At 41.5% G+C, this 25,730-nt stretch overlaps 1 protein-coding gene across 3 annotated transcripts in view; it reads left to right on the top strand.

Moving 5' to 3' along the window:
* Positions 1-25,730, top strand: part of STARD13 (StAR related lipid transfer domain containing 13) — a 138,745-nt gene that overhangs the window by 106,109 nt on the left and 6,906 nt on the right. For all 3 annotated transcript variants that reach the window (XM_088522218.1, XM_010220805.2, XM_010220806.2), the window contains exons 4-11: positions 5,075-5,138; positions 9,968-11,346; positions 12,725-12,898; positions 14,940-15,099; positions 19,046-19,244; positions 22,241-22,448; positions 23,159-23,273; positions 23,986-24,207. In XM_088522218.1, the coding sequence (XP_088378344.1) occupies positions 5,106-5,138; positions 9,968-11,346; positions 12,725-12,898; positions 14,940-15,099; positions 19,046-19,244; positions 22,241-22,448; positions 23,159-23,273; positions 23,986-24,207 (2,490 nt within the window). In that variant the 5' untranslated portion in view covers positions 5,075-5,105. The remainder of the gene's footprint in view (positions 1-5,074; positions 5,139-9,967; positions 11,347-12,724; positions 12,899-14,939; positions 15,100-19,045; positions 19,245-22,240; positions 22,449-23,158; positions 23,274-23,985; positions 24,208-25,730) is intronic.

The following is a 25,730-nucleotide window of genomic DNA, read 5'->3' on the forward strand; positions in this document are numbered from 1 at the left end:
TCCTGTTTACAAGATCATTTTAAAATTTGGCAGAGTGGAGGCCGAATCTGGGGCCTTTGGGTTAGAGGCCTATCTTCTTCCCTATCATGAGATTCCATTCACATTTTAACGAACAATAGAAAATTGCCATGCATTCTGCAGGCAAATGTTGTCAGCCTGCCAAAACAATAACTGGGCATGAAAATTTTATAGCTGAGTTTCTATGTCATTTCCAAAATAGCAGTCAACGGATTCTGCTTTGGGAACTTTTGTGGCTGCTGTGATAAGAGGGTGAGAAGGAAAAATCAAGCCATGTTGTACTTTTGTATTAATGTAAATACAGCAACAAAGAATGTAAAGGAGAAATATGTAATACTAGTCTGCTAAGACCCTACTCAAGCCCCTAAACCAAGCTCTTAAAAATTGTAGTGAGGAAGCAGCCAGCAGGCTCTTTCTGGAGCCTCTTCAATGCCTTGTAAATAATCCAAAGGTCGCTTTAGTGTTTTGCAACAGTTTTTGCGTAGTCAGTGCAATCTGTTGGGTTATATTGCTCTAGGTGCTGTTAAGAGATAAGCCTAGATCTCCACTCGCACTATGGAAAGCCCAGCTTTGAAGTCAGTAGAAAGGCTCCCGTTGATGTCAAGGGGTCTCCTCGGGTGAACGTTTCCTGTGAAGTAGCTCAGCCCATTGCAGCAATGATAATAAGTGGCAGGACTGGAAAATAGTGTAGTCTCTATCCACAAAACTGGTGGAGCAGGCGTGTAGCCATGTGAGCTTCTCATTCCAGCTCCCCCATACCACGAGGATCCTTATTCAGTGTTGAGTCTTCAGCAGAACCCAGCACAGGGGGCTCAGATACCCTCTTCACACATTATACAGCACCAAAAGCAGCCCTCCAGCGACATGCGTCCTCATTTTGCACCTAAGTTTGGCTAGGAATAATGATAAAACAAAGAAATAGCGTAGTATTTCCCTCAAGGAAGAGTTTAGACAACCATGTAATCTGTTCTCCTGATATGTAACAGAGGACATGTCCCAGTCTCCAGAGGCAGCCATGCCACCCCATCCTACTGCCTCCTGCCAGAAAAGCCTCTGCATGGCCTCTGCATGGCCTTCTGGTGCCACTGGCTGTATTCCCACCAGCAGCTTGGCAGCAGCTGCAGACAGGTTCAGGAAAATTCTTGGAGTTCCAAGTCACTCTAAGGTTGTCCTCGGAGTAGCTCGATGGCTCTTTAAGCAGAGCAATAGGCCAGACACATGGTTTCACAGTTCTGTTTCGCAACAAGTTTGTGTTTATTTGCAAACACTGCTTGGTGCTGCAAAGGTAGTAAAAGGGAAAGACTTCCTGCTCCTGAAGCACTTCCATCATGAGAGATAGTCATACATCACCGTGAGTAGGGTTCAGTACCCCAATGCCATCTAATGCCACTCTAAATCTCCAGGGCTATCTGAGACTTCCCCATGGGCTGGCTGACACAGGAGCAGCAGCAGCTGAAGGCAAGATTGGTTCTAAAGGGGTCTGAAATAGCACTAAGACGCTTCCACCTGGGCACCTGAATTGCCCCTCTGATGTTTAAGTATTTATCAGTGGATATCTTTCGTGTTTATGGCCTAGAGAAGAAATAAGGTTAACATCAGCAAAGCGCTTGCTGTAGTAAATATTTTGCAGGCTTCCCCTAAACATTGCACGGTTTCCCAGACAGCATTCAAAAGCATCCAGATATGATTTTTTTTTTTCTTAAATACCGCACCTCTCCTGTGTTATATACAGACATGGTTTATTTTACTTTGTTGGTGGTGGTGGTGGTGTTCTCCTTAAAGTTTAGGTTTGGTTAGCCGCAGGCAAGGTTTTTTTCCCATGTTTCTTAGTGACATAACAGTATAAGTAGCGTGTCCAAGGCTTCTCTCACTTGTCTGGGACATCAGTGCAGCCGTTTGTAGCCAAAGGCTTTTGTTTTTTTGAGAGATTTGTTGAGAACTTGGCTGTCAGTCATCTAGCAGCTATATGCTGACAAGAAAAGCTCTCTGCCACCACTGGCACGTCACCAGGATATGGAAAGTTGAAACAGACTGGCTTTGGAGTTGTTAGTACCAGACAAGTTAACAAATCTCATCATTAGTTCTCTAATTTACTGGCAAATCTTTTCACATTGAAAAAGCCTCAGAAAGCATGCCCTTATTTTGTAGATGGATACATTTACGAGCTGAGGTTAAGCCCCTGGCTCCCATTAAACAGTAGTTCTGTTTCTGTTGGAGTGGGTTCTTCATAGAAAAAGCAGATTAGAAAGCAGTTGGGATAATGGTTTAGTTTTCTAACGCTCCAGTCTAAGTAATGACATTCACTTTTAGAGAACTGACATGTCAGTTCTCTACTGAACTGATCTTGCTCTCTAATATGGTTAGTGATCGTTTCAAATTGTTTTATTTGTTTGACCCTGTGACTTCTGCAGTTTCCCAAGTGGAAGATTTTTAGAAATGCCCTGACACGTTCCATGACACATTCTGCTTTGGCCGCACTTCCAGAGTTACCCAGCTGCAAGCAGGGCAAAGTATAAGTCACTGGCTGCTACTTTCTCTACTTTGTGTTCCTGAAGTGCATTGTTTCTTCCTTTGCTTTTAGAAGACATGCAAGATTATACTGAGTAAAAGAAGGTTCACAGGCCCCTGTATTTCAAATGTTTTGTTCTCTATCTTCTCCTCAAGAGCAACTGCAAAAAAAAAAAGAGCAATAAGCACAGGGCTATTTTCTAAACCACAGACCCACGACACAAGACCCATATTGCAGCTCTGGTTTTCAGGCGTTGTTTCTTCAGTGCTCATTCTCACAGAGATGGGGGAGTTAGAAATTAGAGGCTTCATTTTCAGATTTGATGTGCAACTTCAAAGGAGGTAATGGTTTCTCAGAATTTCTGAGTGTCTCATCATTAATTTAGTTGTCTCCTTTCTCTGGGAAGCGCTTCCCCATTCCTGCTCTGGCCAAGCACCCCAGCCATGTTGTGACAACAACAGCTGGACAACATCCAACAGACACAGCCTTTCCCTCCCACCCTCTCTGAAAGAGAAAGGAAATCCAGCCCTGAGGCTCAGATGGGAACACAAAAATAAGGGGACAAACCAAGGGGACTCAACAGCGTCCAGGTAAAACTAAGTGCCACTGTAGAGACATTCAGATATGTTTTTAATGGATCATTCTGCAGAATAGCTTGGTTTATCCAATTTAAAGGCTAGTGTTAGTGGCTTGATTTAGATGTGCAGGTGTGAGTGCCCTGACAGCTGATGAGCTCAGCTGTGATGCAGACAACAGCACGGACATGTAGAAATGCTTCTACAAACTGGTCTCACTAACACAAGCCGTACTAATAGGAGGAACTCACATCTAAGCCTTCAGTTCACCTCTTGAAGGAAACTGTTTCCACAAATAAAGCTAAGAAATAGAAAATACGTCTTTGCCTCAGTATATTTGGAATCAGCGTAGATATCCAAATTTAAACATTTTGTACTCAGAAGAAGCATTGAATGTTATTCAGCCAGGGCCCCAACAAAATGAAACTTTGGGTTGAGAAATTCCATGTTTGGGCAAAAGATGAGTTCCGCAATGATAGATGTAATCCCCGAGGAGGAGGATTTGTGGGCAGAAGGCTGAAGATACAGTTACAGAACCACAAAGCCTGCAATTTATTGCAAGGACATTACTACCATGCACGTGGGATATGCTTATGCATACATCACACGCACATTAATATGAGTGCAGGGCTTTCTGATACTGTATAAAGGTTTTGTCAGCTCAAGTTAGGGAAGAGTATTTTATCTACAAATGAGGAGGTGTTATTTTGTGAGAGAAATTCTATAAAGAAGATCCTCATTTGGTAGGCTGGTTCTTTTTAAGTGGTGGCAGTTAGAGAAGATTTCTAACATTTTAACGTGTCCCAGGGAAGCGTATACTAATAAGATCTCTGTATGACAGATTTTAGTACTGACATGATATTTTTTCACATGCCCTCATAATTTTTCACATACATTTCCAACTCTGCCCGTTCTGTAGATTTTCAGGCTCCCTCCTGGTACCCAAAGGCAAAATAGAAATCGTGCTGCAAAGATACATCTAATACATAGAGCAGTGTGGATGCATGTCTCTGTAACTCTTCCCTTCCTCTTTCTGAAATTCAGCTCTAAAATGGGAAAATCTTTAAAGTTGAACATATTTAACACTGAGACTTTGTTGTTTCTGGAAGATGGATAGTTTCATGTATCAGGACCTTAAAGTAGAAGTAAAAATGAAGTGGTTATGATTAGCATAGTACTCTCATTACTGAAAGGGCACGTTTTGCAGTGCTCTGACTCCCTCTGCACATGGTTGCACACACACATGCAGTGTTCACTTTCCGTGCTTACCAGATGATTGTCATTTCAACCCAGTATCATCGTGGGGTAGCCCTGGATTTAATGAGCAGAAGCCGAACAGAAATCCTAACACGCAGAGCGTAGTCTAAAATAACTAAACAGTGTTTAGTTAAAGAACGTGTTAAATTCGTTGCACATTGGGTGTGTGATCTATAGGTTTAGGGGAGGAACTATTGACCATGAATAAATAGTTACTACAATTTCTCCTTTATGTTGACTCTTTAAAGGAGGTACTAACTGTCTAAAGTGAGTACCTTTTCTTTTTCTTTTATCTCTGCCAAGTGCTTTGAAATTAGCATTTACGTGGTGCTTTGAAATGCCGAGCATTTACATTAAATCATTTTATACTAATTATGTTGCATTCCTGCAGAAGGCAACTTATCTCCTCGCTCTGGTCATTTCCCCATCCATAAAAAAAAACATTTTTTCATATCTGTTTCCTTTGTTAAGTACTTAAAGTACTGCAAATTAAAAAGCACTATGTAAAAGCTGGCTATCAAACAATGTGAAGGTAAGATGCCGTTTTAAAGCAGTGGCCTTAAAGCATGAAATAAAATGAACAATATCGTTTTCTAAAGCTTGTAGCGCGGAGCTAGCACCCTACAGGCAGATAAGAGAAAAGCTTTTGAAATTATGAAAAGTTTTGCCCTTTAATCAGCGACTGCTAATCTTTTGAATTTGCTTTACCCTGTAGACGACTGAACACACTGAACAAGTGCGCCTCAATGAAACTCGATGTGAACTTACAAAGGAAAAAGGTAAGAAAACATCATGAAATATGCTGGCTTTGTTCAGAGCTTTTCTACAAGAGTGCCCCAAATTAGGCTGTAAGTCAGTAATGCTCCTAAAAGTAAATTAAGCATATTTGACTTTGAGCATGTGTGTCAGCATTTTTTGGAAGGGCAAAAATATGCAGAATCTTGAAAATATTTTAAAAAAGAAAAAAAAAGACTATTATAGCAAGTACAAAAAATGCTACGTGTGTTAGAAGGGCACATGCAGTATTTAAAACTTTATGTGTGAACAAGTTAAATTAGTGGGTGAAAAGATGGTGTTTTTTCATTACACTGGCTTGTTTGTGTATGCACGCAAGAACTCAGTGGAACATCTTGCTAGGGAAAAAATGAAAACAATAGCTTTTCTTTATTTCTTGTACTGACTTATTCCCAGTTAAGAATATGAAAATAGACCCTGTCATCCTTACAAACTCCTGTGTAACATGGGAATTACTTGAGACTTAAAGGGTTTCGGAGAGGAATGCAGAAACTGCCTATTGATTTTGAGAATTTCGTAACATGTCCAGCAGAACTGCTGAGCATTTGGTTTTCTAGTCACAAATTCCCCAAGGCTCTTCAGCAGTGCACCATGGTAATTGTTGCCTCTGAGAAATCTTGGTACATGTTTTTCCTTCCTTAGAAAGTTTGTCTAATGCTTTTTGAAAACTACCTCTAAGAGTTGCTTTTTTGGTATCATTGCAAGTTCAGTCTACTTATCCCCTATTCAGTGTGTGAGGGAACTCAGACAAAAAATGATTTAATGTCTGGATAGTCTGTCACCTTCTGCACATTCGCATTTGTTCTTTGGTGTATATAGCCTCTTCAGCATGCATTTTGTCCATTCAGTGAAACCACAGGGATCCCATCTCTTCACAGCTTCAGACCTGATGGATTTCTATGTCTTTGATAAGTGCCAATACTTTCCACATCAAATACCCACATCACGCCTGACAGAGTGAACGGTAAAATCCCCTGACTACAATGCTAACTTTATGCTGTGGGCAGGCAGGCACTATAGGAAGAGGCCGAGCTCATTCAGTGAGAACAAACTCACTAAATCCATTGTATCGTTGACCTGCTTGGAGTGATTTCCTTTCTGTTGCCTGTGCACATGTACATGAGTTCAAGCAGAGACCCTGGCACTGTGCAAGGGACAGAATTGCAAAAAGTTCAGCATTCATACCCATGAATGCTGATTGTCCCAGGGAAAATTTATTTGTATGGTAGCTCCTCTCCTTCTCTTCAACAAGTATTCTGGTTCTCTTAGGAGGTTTGCATGTTTGCTTGCTTGCATGCTTCTTTAAACTCCTGGTTATATCAGAAAATAAAATACCGGAGGAGGGAGATTTTCTTGCTGTCTTTAACTAAAACTTACTGCCACCCCTCACTGTTTGGAATGGGTTGAAGCTGTTGACTGCTGTCCTCACATAAGTCCAGGATTTGCTATAGAAGTGAGATGGTCTTACTTGGCTACCTGTTCAGTGGGACAGAAGCTAGTGGGTCTGTCCATGCATGAGGCCAGGGAGAACCAGAGCTCAGAAAGAGGGAATGACTGAGATCTGGGACAACAGCTGCAGAGAGGATGTGAAGGGAGGCGGAGATGCAGGAGAGAAGGACAATGAAAGGTCAATGTAAAGCCTGGAAATTGGGGCTGGAACTGAACATTCGCTCAAGTAAATTTGACAAGTAGTTTTTGTAGTCTTCTGAGTGGGAAAATGCACAGTCAGCTTGGTTTGGAGGTTTAGCGTAACAGGTTTGCATAGGACCCATGCAGTTGCTTGAGTAATTCATCAAAATCTGGCAAAATAAGCTACCAGACAAGGTCAGTGTGAAAGCCAACAAGGGGTGAGTGTTCTCTGCAGCCAGCTTCCCATCCACTTCGTGCTAAGATGTATGTTCACTCTGTGAGGAGTTAGCTGCCCTCCTGCCATTACCCTCATTGAGAAGCAAGAGAAAACCTCAAATATATGTTGCAACCATGTCCATAAGTGATTTGGACAGACAAAGTCTTTGGATTAACTGCCTCCTGCAGCTGTCAATTTATGAGAATTCCTGCCCACAGCTGGGAAAATGTGGCAAAATTCCTTTACCTAACCTACATTTTGTCTTTTGTTAGCGTCCCTCTGTATCTGAGGAAAGGAGGCACTCAGTCAAAAAAAAAAAGAACATACTATTTGAAACCAACTGTGACAAATCCATGAATCAAAAACTCTCTCTCCTTGGCTAATATTATCAGTCTAATGTGTTAGTCTGTTATCAGACTAATATGTCACTTCCCAAGAAACCTGCCTCCTCTCATCTTCCCAAACATAGTGGTATTAAAGGGACTTTTGAAAATGCTCCGAAGTCATTTACTTGAATTCAACCTCGGTCAGTAGGAATTTCCAGTCACTGCTATAAGATACTACCCAATGTGTGTAAAATGAATCACTACTTTCAGACCCACTCTTGACCCACTGTCACCACAGCTGGCAGCGGGCGGCTGGCAAAGCCCTCGCTGCATTTTTTAGGACTGTCTCATTTGCGGCGGCACTCTGATATCTAACAAGGACAGCGGGTCATTGGGAATGTCTGTGGGCTCCAGAATTTCTCCTGCAGCCATTGCACAGAAAAGCACGTTATGTCACAGGACACAGAGTGCCGCAGAATTGGGAGTGAGTCACCTTGGCAGCCTTTCAGAATGCAGATATTTCGAGTGTCTGATCTTCCTTCGGATGAAGCACAGCAGGCCTATTTCATTACATATTAAAAAAAATACCCTAAACTAACTAAGCTAACTTTTTTTTTTCTTTTTCCATATTAGTTGGATATTTCAACAGCAAAACCCTCCTGTGTTTTCTGACTGATTCTTGGGCAGACTGTGCCTGCCTGTGTTTTGGTCAGATGCACAATTTGTTCAATACCAATATCCTTTTCTGTTCATCTCTACCCACTTAAAAAAAAATCTTAATACTTATTTTCCTCTAAAAATAATTTAAAATAGATTCACCACTGAATTTATGTTTATTCTTCTTTATTCAACTTCTCTAGCGACTTATCCTGGTCTCTGCTCTCCTCTTGGTGTTTTTCACACAGTGTCTCTAGCATTTTGGCTAGTTTAATAGATTCCAGCTGGTAGAAAAGACAGGCTAAATCCTGTCAGTTCGTACAGTAATGCCAGTGTAGCTACAGGGATTTGTGTCAGCCAAGAATCTTCTTTAGGGTCCTTTTGGCATATTGTGGATGTACAATAAATAAAAAATTGTATATTTTTATCCTATTGGCTGATGCCAGCAAAGCTTCAGCAACGGTATGCTTTGTAGATATAATTAACACTGCTAAATATTTAAAAGTACATGCCCTTGCGGTTTTTAAAATATCCACTTTGTGGCACTGCTAAGACCACAATGGATGGATTTTTAAGTGTCTGAGTGTGTGCAGTCCTGCTGCATATGCTCAGTCTAGCAGCAAACTGTCGGGCTGAAGCGAAAGGTAGAGCTCTCGAATATGCCACTCTTTCCTGATGCAAAATAATCCGAGTAGTTTTAGGCATTTCTACCTCCCTTCCTGCTGCTTCTCCAGCTGCTTACTTTTTCTCTGTAGCTAGCAGCAGAATTAAGGCATCTGCTCATTCCTATGAGCTAACATCAGCTGAAGAAGGACTGCTCACCTCAACATAACACATAAACCAGCAGTGTCAAAAATCCAAATTTCTTGTTTCACAAGCAGTATTTTATTTTATTATTTGGACAAGATCTGAAACATCTGGCTGACTTAAAGTGATAAACTGGCAAAAGCTTATGATATTAGAGAGACCTGACACAGTGATCACGGCCTTCATCTTCTGAAGTTTAGCGTTATTTAAGATTTGGAGGTTATTTTAAAATTTATTTTACATTTTTCAATTAGACAAGTCAGTGAAGATCTACTCAGAGATAGAAAATAACTTTACCATTAAAACTCCATAGAAAATATTTCTAAATATAGACCCTTAAAATGAGGGTTTTTTTTTTCCAGTCCCAAAATAGTCTTTTTGGTTTAGCACCTCATTTTAGTCTGACAGCCTGTCATATTTTACTGCCTTCATACTGCTTCCAAGAATGTGAAGAGCTGTTTGGATGTCATGTAGGTGAAGATACTTTGCTCTGCCTTAAAACAGATGCACGGGAACAGTATAAGCCCTGTTCAAAGTCAAGGCAGGGCTGCTCATTATCAGCTGGGGGTTCCATATCCTTAGAGCACCCTGAGCTCGACCACAGCTGCCCACTTAGGTTCCTGAAATCCAAATGTTGTAAGATTTGCATGTCTTTGAGGTCTGTTGCTGCTGTTGGAAATGTTTACTTACTTCTCACTGCAAAAGTAAGTGCATCCCAGAATATATGCTGCCTTGGGTGCTTAAATGGCCCATGCTGATCTAGTTTCCAGCTACTCCACAGTCTTTCCTGTATGTTTCTTAGCACCTTCCCTGCAAGTCTGGCTCCACATATAAGCACGTTTCAAAACCTTTTCTTTATTCTGAACAGTCACTGTAGGCATCAGGTTTGTGCATAGGCCAAACATCCCACTGAAGCCACAAGGTGCTGATATAGCATGTCCACTCCACTCCACTCGTGAATCTGTAACGAAGAGCAGGGGCTTAGTGTTTACCCAGTAACCTGCTCACTGCACTTTTTGCAGTGAAGCAATAGAGGCTGGAATGAAAGTATTGATGACCAGTATCCCAAGATTAGAGGCATGGCATCATTTGTTTCTCTCCTGAGTAGTACAGTCATATCGATGGAAATAATACGTAAAAGCACTTGCTCTAATATGTTCTACTTGCTATTTTCCAGAGTGAAGATTCAGATGAGGAAGACCTCTGTGCTATCAGTAATAAATGGACTTTCCAAAGGACCAGCAAGCGATGGTCTCGAGTGGACGACATTGATGCTTTGTTTCACCGATCAGACAGACATGGGTCTTCTGGGGACATTAAAATGAAAAATACAACAAGCAGTGAGAGTGTCCTTACAGATCTGAGTGAACCTGAGGTTTCATCTATTCACAGTGAGAGCAGTGGGGGAAGTGACAACAGGAGTCACTCTGGCATCAGCAGCACTGTCAGGGAGGTCTGTGACTGCCCTGGCCAGCATGATGTAGAAAACACAGTTCTGCAAGACTCTGCTTCCATAAGCACTGCCTTGGCCCCCAAGGAGAACCTGAAGAATGAGAAACCAACACGAACAAGAGCAAAAACCTTTCTGAAACGTATGGAGACACTAAAAGCGAAAGGTGTGCATGGAAAACTAAAAGGCTCGGGAAGAACAGGTCCTTTAGAGATAAGTGGACCTGTACTTCAGTATGAGCCAAAGTCCTTGAAAGACATGCACTGTGTACAGATAGTCAATGGTGGTCTTCAAAACTTAGGACAAGATTCAGTCAAAAGAGGACTCTCCTTTTCTGCCAAATCCAGCAGTGACAGCAGTCAGTCTGAAAACAGCAGCAGTGGGGTGAGCACACCGTGTTTGAAGGAACGCAAAGGTCATGAAGCAAACAAGAGAGGTGGGATGTACTTGGAGGACCTAGATGTTCTGTCAGGAACAGCTTTACGGCAAGTGGTAGACCAAAACAGAAAAAATGAATTTCATTCCCAAGAGAACTTGGTTGTACATATTCCCAAGGATCACAAACCAGGGACCTTCCCAAAGGCACTCTCTATTGAAAGCCTTTCACCTACAGACGACAGTAATAATGTAAACTGGAGGACAGGCAGCATCTCCTTGGGAAAACAGAATTGCTCTACTCCAAAAGAAGCTGGATTGATGGCTTGCTGTCCAAAAGAGAGCAGAGTTAGTATTTATGACAATGTGCCAGGTTCACACTTGTACGCCAGCACTGGGGACCTCCTGGACTTAGAGAAAGATGTCCTTTTTCCTCATTTAGATGACATTTTGCAGCATGTCAATGGACTCCAGGAGGTGGTAGATGTTTGGTCAAAGAATGTGTTGCCAGGTCTGCCAGTTGATGACATGTCCGTGAAGGAATCTCCATCATTGCCTTTCCAGTCACCCACACAGATAACACTTGATTTTGAAGGGAATTCTGTCTCTGATGGCCGGACCACACCAAGTGACATGGAGAGAGATGGAACATCACTGAATGAGTCAGAAGCCACCGGTGTTAGGGACAGGAGGGACTCTGGGGTGGGAGCATCTCTCACGAGGCCAAGCAGGTAGGTGACAAGATTCTGTACACAATTCCATCTTTCTACTTCTATTAACAAAACAATAGTTTGTGAAATACAATATAGTGAAGCCTAGGCATCACAAATGTAGGGTGTCACTATAGTACTTGCTCGCATGAGGAAAAAGACTTCTCAAGGCAAAGGAGTACTTCTGGGAAAGGGATATCTTCCTTTGGAAATTCTTCTGTGGAACCAATGGAGGAACAGTGTAAATTACCCATATTTTTTCTTTCATGAGCCATGCTATTATAAAAGAAGACCATGTATATATCACAGACATTATGTAGGTGTCATTAGCCTCGTGCATGTTTTTACACACTGATCTGCTTCAGAATTGTGGCACTTTGTTCTCACAGAGAATTTCCTTGCTTTGCCTTCACTCACTCACTCCTTTACGCAGCTGGACAAAATGATCATATATGATTAACTTGTTAATAAAAATGAAGAGCAGGACTTTGCTAATAGTTTGGAGACCTGTTATGAAACAGAGGGATGAGTTCCAGCTGAGCACTGTTCTGAGTGAAGCGCTTTCTACATCTGTGCTGCCTTGTGTAGTGTGGGCTCATATGTGTAGAGGCAATAAGAAAATATTTGACACTTTCTGATCTGGTGTCAGTCTTGCCACATCCTCACAAAAGATTCGGCTGTGCCACGGTCTGCTTCCACCCATGTTTGCTCACCACCAGTGCAAGCAACTCGAGGAAACTGCTAAGTAAATAAGCAGTGCCAAAGTTTGTAGGATTTGAGCCAAAGTTCATTTTTAACAAAATAAGAAACTGAACAAGTTGTTTCCAATATATCCAGTACATAGAGAAAGTTTATTGGGGTAAAGAGAAGAGAATAGCTCAGTAGCCTAGTGGTTATGGTGCTTGCCTAGGAGACACAGGGTTCAAATCCCCGACAAAAAAATTCTTCAACAGTTTTATAACAGAGGTTTGAAGAATGCCATCTCCAAATACCTTAGTGGCCAGGCTGGTCTCCTGGGAGGTGAGGGACCAGGCATCGAGTCCAGCTCTGAGTCAAGGAGAGAATATTTGAATCTGGATCTCACACATCCTGTTGGGAGTGTGTGAGCCAGAGAACATAACAAGCAATACTGCTTCCCTGTGTGCATAAAAGGGGCCCATACCTCATTTGAATCTAGCATAAAGAATTTAAAACATGGCCATTTCCAAAATTAAGTAAACAGATTGTTTCTTTGGCCTCCAAGCTACATTTTCTTTCAGTTGACACACCTTGATCCATACTGTATGCATATGTGTATGTTTGTTTATGTATTGCTCTGTCTTTTCTCACAGTATACCACCTTTTTCTGCCCAATTAAAACACTTAACTGTCTGAATTCCTATTGTTTCTTTTGTTGAAGGCGGTTACGGTGGCATAGCTTCCAAATCTCTCATCGCCCGAGTCACTCCATAGCATCACTTTACATCAGTAATCAGTCAGCAGCCCAACTGAATCTACTGCAAAAATTCTCTCTACTTCGTCTTACAGCCATCATGGAAAAATACTCCATGTCAAACAAACATGGTTGGACCTGGTGAGTACAAGAGGACTGGAAAAGAGATATCTTTAGAAGAAAGGAATTTCTCCTAATTCTATAGCTCTAATTGCAAGATCAATAAATAGAGTTAGGAGGAACAATTTACTTTATCTGCAGAGTTTGGGACTGTCCCTTTTAATCCATAGCTGCCTACTGACTCAGTGGCAAAGTCAGAAATAGATCCTAGAGATCTGACCTCATTACTGTGCCCTAACAGTGAGACAACCCCAGCCTCTCTAACAACATACAAGTTCCAGAAACATAAACAGGAGTAGGAGAGAGTGATTAAAAGGAGGAAATGTTTAAAATAAGTCATCCCCCATATTCATTTTGTGATTCAGAGGAGACAGCTGCTGATAATACTACACATGCACTACACAATATTGCCCTATTTGTGCTTTTAAAAGAGTAGTTAGAACTGGATAAAAGGACTTTCCTGTAGAGATTGAAAGATGACAGCTTTAGCCTAGATCTCATTTGTGTTCTATGTTGCTTGCAGACATAACAGCTACTTGGGCATTCAGATTGCAGAGTCAAGGGCAGGTAGACATGGCTGGGTTGTCCTCCCCTTTGAATGCAACCAGCTACAAAAGCCTTCCTGTTTAATAGCATGCTAACCTAAAGAGCCATGCATACTGAAGTATCTTGAAATGGAAATACACATAGATAAGAGGTAATCAATATCTGAGAAATAACCAAAAAGATAGTAGAAACTTCCCTAATTGCTCAGAGACACTAAGTCCAAAAGTAATATGACAACGTTTGTATTGGGATTTCCTTTTTCAAAGTGCGTCACCGAATATCACACTGAATTATGCTGTGAGCTAGATAAGGCAAGTCTGCTTTTAGAAATAGAAAAATAGATACAAGGAAATACATATGTGATCAGCATCACTAATATCAGCCACTCCCAAAAGTTAGGAGCCTAGTCTGAGCAAGTCTGGTTAACTGGCTCTGTTAGTGGAAAAAGACAGGCAATCCCAAAGGCAACTTATTCTACTCAGAACAGATAGATTGGGTCGTCTTCCAAAAAACAAGTAGAGTCAGCTGGAACTGCTAACTCTGTCTAAATGTCCTTTACATAGCTAAAAATAAATAGAATAAACCCCCTGCTCACTGTTCTTCAGTGCAGTTCCTCTGGCTCTCTGTACTGAGATAAATCTCACCTTCACCAGCTCCAAATAAGCAGATTAGAATTAGCAAATGTTAGATCTTGCTGTTTGTGCAGAGGTTTTCCCGCCTGACAAATATTTCTTCGGTTTGTGTATTCAGTCTCTAAGAATTTATAAGCAGTGGGATTCTAAATAGCTGTAAAGCTGTATTCTGTACTCCTTCAGTAGGTCATTTAATCCAAGGTTTATCTCCTTCCAACACAGAAGAGAAAATCTTGGTCATATTTGGGTCATATTCATCCATCTTTTTAATCCCACTGCAGTCATGACTCCCTCAAAGAGAATCCAGCCTCTTCTCGTTTGCGCCGTCATTTACTGAAGAAAGCTCACCAGCTTCACAAAAGTAGCTTAAAGAGAAATCAGCTGGGCAACACCCGGGATCAACCTGGCACATAAGGATTTCCCAGTATCATTTTTACTTCAAGTTTTTAGGCAACAGAAATGCTAGATCAGAAAACTGATAGTTTGAATAGATGAAAAATCATTCTACATGTTAGATGGCTGATCCTCCTTTTCTCTGTTACCTTCTCTGCTACACTTCTCTGTGCTTTTCCTGTGAGTCCCTATTAGATACTTTAAACCACTTCAGCTTCAGCTGGATATCAATTGCACAGTTGCTTTTTTTTGTTAGAACAAGTTGTTTTGCTGTATCTTAGAGCCAGAGGCCATCTACCTATAAAAGTGGTTAAGAAATTCGAAAATTGTACAGGCTGTAAAGCATCCTCATATTGTGCTTTTAACATTACTTGACCGTCTTTATGAAACAAAAGGTCTTCTGTGTTACCAATTTCTCCCAGCAGTGTTACTCAGAAAGACTGTGTAAATATTCTGCTATTTTCATGCAATTTCTTCGTGTTGATTTTCAGGTCTGTCCCAAAGTTCATGAAGAGGATGAAAGTCCCTGACTACAAGGACAAGAACGTGTTTGGTGTGCCGTTGATAGTCCATGTGCAGAGGACGGGACAGCCTCTTCCGCAGAGCATACAGCAAGCGCTACGCTACCTGCGCAGCACCTGTCTGGATCAGGTATGAACTTTACTCCATGGATGTTGTTGACTGTAAAACCACCCTAAGCAAGCAGTAGTGAACCTCTTTAGTACCAGAATATCTCATGTTGTGCATTTCAGTCAAAATCTCCTCTAGTGATTTGATACTTGATGCTAATACCAATGATTTGCCATTTGAGATTTGCATTCAGCTGATTTGTTGAATTCTTGTAGCTATAAGAGTGCTACTGATTTGTACACAATAGTACATGCAAGGAAAGACGTGAAATCTTCCTATCTATTGAATCAGTCCTGGGAAGATCTTAAAACTCCAGGTTTTGCTGATATCCACACTGTTCACACTTGATGGTCACTAGTAAGAGTTCAACATATTCATAATTTCACAAGATATGGTATAAAAAGCTTTATTTATTTAACAAAGAAAGAACTAAGAATAGAGAGCAAACTCAGCAAACTACTCCAAGTGTTCTGTTGACAAAGCCAGATATACCCAGATAGAGTTAGGTCAGTGGTGTTCAACAGCAAAGCCATTACCATATGTTTCCATTCACAGTGCTCATAGCTGCAGCAAGCTAATAGAGAGGTGTGTATGCTCAAAGTATTTCAAACTTTTTGCTTCACGTTAGCTCCTGATCATACCAATCATATTTTTGCTGTCCTTCCCCTAAGGATAAGGGTATGTATCCTTATGAACACAGGTCTGGGAGAAACCCTCTGGCTTGCTGGGTCCAGTCCTCTACTGTTATTAGCATCACATCGTACGACCTCTTCTGTAGTTATTTTTAGCTAATTATAAGCTCAAAAGGCAAAACCAGCAATTTTCTGCACACAGAAGGAGTGGAAGTGGTCTTTTCTGAATCTTTCCATTTCTGATCACTGTTCTGTTGCTGTTCAGGTTGTTTTGCTCAGTGACAGGCATCCTCTCCCAAAGAGAAATCTGGAAATTCAGGCTGTGAGTCAGTGCAGGTTCCTTTTACAGCCAGTGGGAAGACACAGACACTTCCCACTGTTTCTCTCATTTACTGTAGAAGTTGCAGATGTCTAAAATGAGGTAAGAAGATTTCCTCCCACTGTATGTAGAATGGGAGTAAAGGAGCTGGAAGAATAGCCTATATTAACAGGCTATATTAACAGTGAGAGAGAATGTATTAACAACGTTGGAAGGGCAAGATGAGTAGAGACAGGTAGAAACAATGTATACAGTAGCTAACACTCATGGTTATGTCTGTGGCAATTTGGGTTTGCGTCCTAAATTGGAAGAAACCTAGGAGAAAAAAAAAATGCAGCAGGCCTGGAATCAGAGATGAAACTGGAGGAGAAGGCACTTGCCTAAGTATGAGAAATAGGAGATTCCTCTTAAGGTAGGGATGGATTTCTCAGCTAAGTAGCAGAACAATAGGGGAGAAGAAAAGGGAAGTAACTGCAGGAGAAAGTAGAGAAGAGAAGAAAAAACTATTAACAGATTTGACACAGTCAAAAGGAGCATCCATGGGCAGTCTCAGACAAGTATCTGCTCCAAGAGGAGGGGGTTAGTTTCTGGGAAGTATCAGAGCTACATGAAGCACCAGTTCAAGTCAGCTTAAGTGAAATTGAAAAACAAAATAAACAACAACAGTGAAAAACAGGATAAAAACGGAGAAGTACAGATTGGGAACACTGAGAAGTACAAATTGGGAAACAAAATATGTTTCCACTCAGCTCAGGGCTGAAAACCTCCAGGTAATTCAGCTTCTTGGCATGACAGTTGCTCCCTTCGTTCCCATTTAATTTGGTGCCTCCTTAGGCCCAAGCAACCTCCGTATCCGCCCATACTTTGTTTGTGTATCTGTTCTGCATGCTGCAGGATTGCACATTGCTGCTACTGCATGCACTTAATAAAGTTCAGGTTGATCTAAATCATCAGAAGGTCTGTCTCCTGTCCTTGAAATGTCCAGAATGATAGCAGAATCCTCACCATTATGTGTAGGATATATTGTTCAGCTTGCAAAATGGAAAACACTTTGCCTTTCTCAGCGGCATGTTTATTTCCATCATGCATCATACGGGTAGTTGCAGGTGATCCACAGCATGAGGAAAATAAAGAGATTTGGCCAAACTAGTCTCCCATATATCACTAGATTTGCAGTCCTATTTTATTTAGAGAATGAGTCTGTAATATTGCAGAACAGAGCCTACAACATCTCTGTAAAATAAACTGTCTGCTTTTGATTAATTATGGTTTTCCCCCCCCCCCCAAAAAAAAGAAAAAGAAGAGTTTGAATAAATATCATTAAACAAAAAGGCAGATTGGGAGTAGCAGAGTGATGTGCAGCAGACTGTTTTGATGAGATTTATTGTCTGACCTCTCAAATCAGACCGAGCTTTGAAAGGTTCTTAATGCCATCAAGGACACTTTCCATCAGAAACAGAGCTGAACTTTTTTCGATCACCATTATCTACTCTATGACAGACTTGTATTTTTGCATAGAATTAACATCATTGTCCCATGTCTTCAGCACACAGGTGACTAAGAAGAGAAATTAGGAGGAGGAGGAAGAAGAAAAAGGGAAAGGGAAAACTAGATAAGAAGCGCAAGATATTCTTGGGTTCTCTTGTCAAAACTCCTGAGGGCTTCACCTTTGAACAGAAGTGTACCAGGATGCACACAGGGAAAGCTCCATTTCTGTAATTCTGAAATATATATTTAGGTCATGAGTGGCACTGAACCCATAAATAAGAGGACACAGCAGAACAGCAGCTCACAGCCACTGTTTCCAACCTGGCATGCTAGTTTATCCCTGTATAAGTGAATACATCCTCTTGCAGAACAGGATATAGTATGATATATGTTATGTGTGTTATTAAAAATACTTAAATGCCTTAGAGCTGAACATGGAGAGCATTCTAGAGAGGCAGTTTGAGATGAAGACAGACCTAAGTAAACTCTGTGCTGGCAGAAGGGAGAGGAATAAGGAAGACAGGCACATTTTCTTGCCTTTGCCTTTTTTCCTGAGTTGTTTGTGCTGTGCAGGAGGCTGAACTGGTGGTTAAAAAGACAGCAGACACAGAAGAGCTAAAATCTATAATTCAAAACCAGAAAAATGTTCTTTTTTTAGATCTTTTTGTTTAGATCTTTCTCAATATTTCACCTTTTCCCCTGCAGAACTGAAGGAAAACAGTGCTAATACTTCCCAAATGAAACACTGTAAGCTCATTTGGGAATAAATAAAGTGGTTCATGCTCAGGAATTCACCTCCGGGGAATTCCACCTATGAGAACTACTGTAAAAGGGCAGCACTGCTGTGAAGGCACCAACAGGCCTCATTTTAAGAATTACCACTTCCTTTGGAATAGAAAGCAAACAAGATAAAAATGTGTCTCAGTGACACTACAGAAACAATCTGTCTGCGGCCTCTGCTTTCTAACTGGGTTTTTTGGTGGAATTTGGGGAAACTGTTGGAAGCAGAGAGCAGGAAGGGGAAAAAAATAGATTTGGTCTCGGTTTTCAAGCTCGACCAGGATGTGCAAATCTTTTTCCACAGCATTTATGACTTAGCCAAACATAATATTTTCGTGTTAGTCTTCAAAATATATAGTCAAATAAACACAAGGAACCAGATTCTCAGCTGGAGTAAATCAACAGGCAGTCATTGAAGCAAAGCAAGTCACTGATTTATATCAGCTCGGGATCTTGCTTGAGCTCTTCAGGCAACGGCGTAACCACATGCACTCTGAGCTGCTCGTCTGCCATCTGATATAGAGCAGCAGAATTATTAACTCTTGCAGTCCTGCCACCAGGAAAGGAGGCTGTTTATGAGACCGTGGGCAAACTAGGACAGGGGCATTTACAAAACAAGCTTCTCCTGCTATTACTTAGAGTAAAACAAGCTCTCGTAGCTTTGGTGAAAAGCGAAGCCTCCTGTAACAAATATTTATGTTCTTTAGTAAATTGCCCTTTCACCTAACCCAGCCTGGCATCTTTCTAGGTGGGTCTCTTTCGAAAATCCGGAGTGAAATCCCGAATCCAGGCCCTTCGGCAGATGAATGAAAGCTCCCCGGAAAACGTCTGTTACGAAGACCAGTCGGCATACGACGTGGCAGACATGGTGAAGCAGTTCTTCAGGGACTTGCCAGAACCTCTGCTCACGAGCAAGCTAGGAGAGACCTTTCTACACATCTACCAGTGTAAGTTGAAAGAATTTCATTATTATAAATGCTTATAAATTATTATATATTATATAATAAGATATTATAATAATTTTAAATATGTTGTTAACACTGGGTTGTATTCTTTGTGTTCACCACCAAGATGGCTAAAAAGAATTTATCTACCCTCATAATCTTCAGCTGAGAGATTTTTAGAACAGCCTGAAGGATTCAGTGTCAAAATGCCACAAATTTTAATGGAAGGACAGTATGCAAATCTTAAGAAGCTTTCAAAAAGTCTTTTTTGTTAACAAAAAGCCAAGAGAACAGAGTGCCATAGCCATAAAATGCATAGAGACTCATATTTTTGTCAGATTTCTTTAAATTGCAGGCTATTTCTTGCAAACATCTCAATACAATTGCATCTTTTGAGCATGAAAAGTGGTACTTGACCAATGTATTGCTCCCTTCTTTACTGGGACTTCTGATTATTTGTCTTTTCTTTATAGTTCATGTAAGAAACCAGCTGCCTTCATTTACCTCCAAACATAGGTTTCGTGTAAAGATCTAACAGATTAAAAAAAAAAACACACACACACGACAGGATTTCTTCTTTTCAGCGTATGTAGTCTTCAGCAAAATCTGAGACTCAAATGCACCAGAAGGCTGAAAAAACATGTAAATCGGGAAATGGCTTTGTAATTCTTGTCCAGACTGAGGGTGGAATAAACAATAAGCAGTGTCAAAAAGGCTGAAGAGCCAGAGGAATTAGAGTTTTCTTGAGAATGTCCATTACGAAGACCCGTCAGCCAGTGCTTTGGCAGATGCAGACACATACTCTGCCAGCCTAAGCCAGCTAATTGGAAGCACTCAAGAGAAGTGTCTTTTCAGCTACAGAAGTTTCAGTAGCTATAACAATAGAAAGCCATTTTGAAATATTGTATAAACCCAGTGTTAAAGAATCCAAGTCACTTCTGTGCCTCCATTTCCCCTAAAAATCCATGTGTTCGACCTAGTCCCTAGTGTATTTAGCAGTGTCATGTCTCGAGGGGATAGAGAAGTGTTGCAATTCTGGTTTCACAGATCGGGGTGGCATCACAAATAAATTAAGTGGATTGGGTTGCACAGGATGTCTTGGGTCACTCTTGGTGCCCAGTCTTGGACCATCTCTTTCCCCTCTTCCTTCATGCTCACAGGTTGCAGGTCACAGCTTCCTGCACATGCATCAGTGAGAAATGCAGCAAGAATTCTCAGTACTAACAACTTTGCAGTCCATTAGTTTCCATAAACAAAGTGACCCAGGAGAAGCTTATTGGCTAGAAGGCCACATGCTCCTGGAAAGAAATCACGTTTAAGCTATTGCTTGATCAAGACTGGGAATGTCCTATCTTGGCATCGAAGTGACTACAGGTGAACTCTCCCCTAGCCAAAGAGACGAGACAGGGCAGATTGCAGTCTTGTCAGGCCTGCAATCAGTAGGAATTCCCATTCCTGGGGCATCAGGATTCACAACAACCAAAGGCTGAAGCGTGAAACATTTCTACCAGCCAACAAAAAGGCTACAAAGAGGGGTATGGGCTGGCTCCACCTGACGTGGAACAGCAGCAGGAAGTCTAAAGAACTCCCTGTTGGAGAAGAGAAGGTGCCAGGAAAGATTTTCCTGAACAGTGCAAGAGTTTCAAAGGATATCAGAAAGACTTGCATATAGGTCTATTTAAATCCCTACCCATAGGGTAACAAGAGGAAAAGACAGACTTTATAGACATTGGAGAACAAAACTTCAGATTAAAAAGGAGTATCAGTGTTTTCTTCTCTATGATTAACAAAAATATATTTTTCTGTTTCAGACAATACTGACAGAACCCCTTTCACACAGAGAAAAATGCTGAAAATTGCTGAGATACCAATAGCATTTCATAACGTCTGCAATTAAATAAATCTGTAGTTGGGAGTTTTTCTTCCCATTCATTCTGTTTCACAGATCACTAATGTGAGATCAGAAAGGTTTTTTATTTTCTTAGCATATTGGCAAGGGATTTTTCTTTTTTTGGGGTGTCACTGAACTTATGATAGAATTTTGTTCACATATTGGGGATAGCTTAGTTTGTTATTACACACAGGAATGGGGGGGGATCATTAGTGAGGTCCTTCCTTGATGAAACTCTCCATTTCCTGAAGACCCTCAGTTGCCTAGAGTCTGCCTATGACTTGAAGGTCTGGCCAGTCTTCTTCTGTATGCATCAGACTTGCCAGGAGAAGAACACAGATGAGGGAGCGTGAGGAGGGTATATGAGGAGAAAGGACAGATTGTACATATTTATGAAAGACTTCTCCAAGGTCTCAGAAAGACCTGGCTTTTCCACTTGTAGATAATTGGAAACATGGCACCGTGCTCTGTTTGTCATTCATGTTTGAAAGCTTTTAAAATAAAGTGCTTGCACAAGCCTAACAGGAAGAGCTTAAAAGCTGGCTGTTCCCTGCACTGTAAATCTGTTTTTGTTGTTCTTTCATTCGATTATATAGAGTGTGTGTAATACCCAGAGGAGGGCTCCTAATCCAAACTGAGAAAACTTATGGTAGTTTTAGGAATGAATCTGTCTTAGATGCTATTTAGGCACATCCATTACTGATTTCATTAAATGCTTTTATGGGCTAGGACACAAGTGTTAGCATTTTCCCAAAGCTTTCTTAAGACTTTTGAGCTGTCTTCCCAAGGAACAAAAGAAACCTGAAAAGTAACAATCAGAGATAGGAGTTAGTGAGTATGACTCTCACTTCATAAACTTGAAATGAAATTCAGACTTTTGTGTAGGGAACAGCCTTTTAAATGTATAAGAAACAGAGAAATGTCATAAACTTGGCTGGGCACGCTATGCTTGACGGAGGAGCAAACACAGCAGCGCTCCAGCAGCCAGTTGGTCTCAGCCCTTTCTTCTGCCTCTTCAAAAAGCCGTTGTTCAAGTGTGCTTTTAGCCTGCTCCCGTGTTTTCTGGTGTCACAACTGACCCCGCTGACGAGCACGTGCCTTTGCTCAGATGTCCCCGCAGAGCAGCGGCTGCAGGCGGTGCAGGCGGCCGTCATGCTGATGGCGGACGAGAACCGGGAGGTCCTGCAGACCCTGCTCTGCTTCCTCAGCGACGTCACCTCCGTGGAGGAGAACCAGATGACCCCCATGAACATCGCCGTCTGCCTGGCCCCTTCCCTCTTCCACCTGAACATCGTGAAGAAGGAAAGCTCCCCAAGGTGAGCTGCTTTCTAGTCCTATGCATAGTCATATCCTCGACTTAATACAAAATGTTGCTTTCAGGGCTTCTAAAGAGTAAAATTTTCAGCAACTATCTGTTTTCTACTGCAAGTTTCAAGGAGCGGGAGAGGGTAGAGCTAGTACCACAGAGCTAGAAGCACACTGGTACAGGCACAGAAGGCATTTTTGAAAGCCCAGCAGGTGTTTCTGGCCGTGTATTGCACATATACTAGTGCCTGCTTTTCGTACAAAATTTCACTGGGCTGCAAGTGGGTTTTGTGTGATCGGTGCTGGCTGGTCATGCAAAGACAAGGGCCCAATTTTGCTCCGATTGAAGTCTAAAATTGGCAGTAGTGAAGAGGGAAAATGTTTTAAAGGATTTTAACATGCAGATTTTAGGTGAATGGCACAAGGTGCAAAGCTATATCCTTGCAGAGGTCAGTAGGTGTTTCCGGAGAGGAAGCACAATGTTTACTGAAGGGGCTTCACATATGCAGGACATATGTGATCTTTCCCTTTTCACCTTTGGCTCAGCACATTCTAGATAAACATTTTCTCTTCTAAAAAAGGCCCAACACAATCTGAACCATCTTTGTGATAGGTGCAAACTAAGGACAAACTATTCTCTCATGAACAACCTGCCACTATGTTTGCTTTCATATTAAAAATGTTGAGCTCTTTTTACCTAAAACACTCACTTTAATTACAGAGTGATACAGAAAAAATATGCAACAGGGAAACCAGATCAGAAGGACCTCAGTGAAAACCTGGCAGCTACTCAGGGACTTGCTCACATGATAATGGAATGCAACAAACTTTTTGAGGTGAGTGAGAGTCTCAAACAGCATTATTCATGGACACATAATGCTGCATCCTTTGAAGTACTTGCACTTATGCTTACATCTTCTGTCTTGTATTAGCTCAGAGACTGATGGTGTTTCACTTGTTTGTAAATCTGTTCCATCTAAAGTTGGAACTTTAGATTTTGATTTCTTTATGACTGCTCCCTTCTAGCATTCGAAGATGCAGCTATTAAAAATGCAAGGTAATTATGCTGTGACAGCTTTCAACCCAGATTACAGGATTAGGAAATTTTAGTCTAATTAAAAGCAAAATCTGCTATTTTAATATTTAATTTTATTATATGCTTTTAGCACTTTAGTTAAAATTAATCCAACTAAAAGAGGGAAGTTGACATATTTTATTTCTTTGTGTCATGGAAAAAAGCTGAAATCACATAGGAGGAAAGTCCTTCCTAGAGCTACTCTCACTGCAGACACTGGAGAAAAAATGCTCACATCTTGCTTTCCCAGGAGAGCAAGGCAACGTCTCTGGGGGCTAGAGGAGTAGCTTATCAGTAATACAAACATTTTGACTTGCAGTTGATACTGTACGAGCAGTGCTTGGCTTACTCACTATTTCAATATAGTATCTTGATTGCTTACCTTGTATAATAACGAAATATAAAAATAGGTATTTGCTTTCCCGGTTCTCAGAAGATTTTTCCTCTGCACTTCTCTCCTTTTTTTGGAGCAGGTGCCACATGAGATGGTCACCCAGTCTCGAAACTCCTATGTTGATGCGGAAGTGCATTCTCCAACCCTGGAAGAACTAGGGAAACAAGTGGATGAAGGAGGCGGGAACTATCAGATGTACCTTGAAAGTCTCATGCAGACTCTCCAGAAAGAAGCAAAAGAGAAATTCAAAGGATGGGTCACATGTTCCAGTTTAGAGAACACAGAACTTGCCTACAAAAAGGTAATTTCAAGGAGACATGGAAGAAGCAGTAAAGAAACCAAAGCAAAATACATCCTACATATAGGGCACATGAGTTATTATGCCACTAAGCGCATACCCTTCTGTCTGCTGAAGCAGATAGCTTTTACTGAAGATCACTAAAAGAAGTTAATAAAAATGTAACATGATTCAATTATGACATTCCAGGGAAAGATATGCAGAAGTGAGCTAAGGTCTCTAAAAATAGATCAAGTAAGTGGTAGAGGAAGCAGTGCAACCAGAGAGAGTGATGAGAATTATCAACGGATAACATTGCCAGAGCAGTTTCAGTATCCTGTTCACAGAGCACAGTCTTTACTTGGCCAGGACTGCCATATGTCCACTTTTATCCTTGATCTTCTTTTTCTTGCTCCAGCTGAATATTTGGTAACTGCGACCTTTATCAGCATCTTTGAAATTTTCCCAGACAGGTCAGCTCTTCAGGGAAAGCCAGACCACTGTGCCCAGGCAAGGGGTGTCCTGGGGTCCCTGTGGACAGTGGCAGTTCAGAGCTGCTGGAGACACAAAGGCAGAATGGAGACCTGCACTGGCTACTAAGAGGACCCGGCGTCGGATATGAGAGAGGATAGTGAGGGAATAGGACTGTGTAGGTCTGAGGGCAAGGACAGGTGAGGCTGTAGGGTGGAATAGGAGCAGCTGAGGCTCTTGGGCAGGAGGACGGGAGAAATAGGGGGAATTAAAATAAAATAAAATAAAATAAAATAAAATAAAATAAAATAAAATAAAATAAAATAAAATAATTTAGGATGAGAGAGGCAGAAGGTGGGTTTCTGGGGAGATAATCCTGGGTCTGTGGGAAGTGTTGGAGGTTTCTGGAACACTGCAGTTGGTGCATGAGGACACCAGGATTGGGAGGGGACAGAAAAGCAAGACTCGTTTGCTGCCTCAGTTATGGCAGCCCTCAAGCCAGGCAGAAATGCTGTATCTCTAGAATTTAGGCTATTCATCTTGCACACACCCCAGCACTTCCAGCTCCCTTTATTACACACCGTGGAGGTGTAACAACTAACAGGAACCATGAGCTAATGGAATTTAGCAAGCAATTGGTCTCTTTCTTCTTCGAAAACTATTTTCTCTGTATTATTCTTGCAGCTATTTTAATGAGGAGGCATCTGAGTATTTGGTATGAAAGTGAATCATTGTGTCTTCTGCTCATACAGCGGCAAAGATGATTAAGGGACTATAGCATCTGTCTTATGAGGAAAGACTGAGCTGGGCCTGTTTAGCCTAGAGAAGACTGAGAAGAGATCTGATCAATACTTATAAGTACCTGAGGAGAGAATGTAGAGTGGTTGGGGCCAGGCTCTTCTCGGTGGTGGCCAGGGACAGGACAAGGGGTAATGGGTACAAGTTGAAACACAGGAAGTTCTGTCTCCGTATGAGGTGACAGAGCCCTGGAACAGGCTGCCCAGAGAGGTTGTGGAGTCTCCTTCTCTGGAGATCTTCCAAACCCGCCTGGATGCCGCCCTGTGCCACGTGCTCCA

Source organism: Tinamus guttatus, unplaced genomic scaffold (assembly GCF_059628265.1).
Source record: "Tinamus guttatus ecotype Peru unplaced genomic scaffold, ASM5962826v1 Tinamus_guttatus_pri_ptg000150l, whole genome shotgun sequence".
NCBI lineage: Eukaryota > Metazoa > Chordata > Aves > Tinamiformes > Tinamidae > Tinamus > Tinamus guttatus.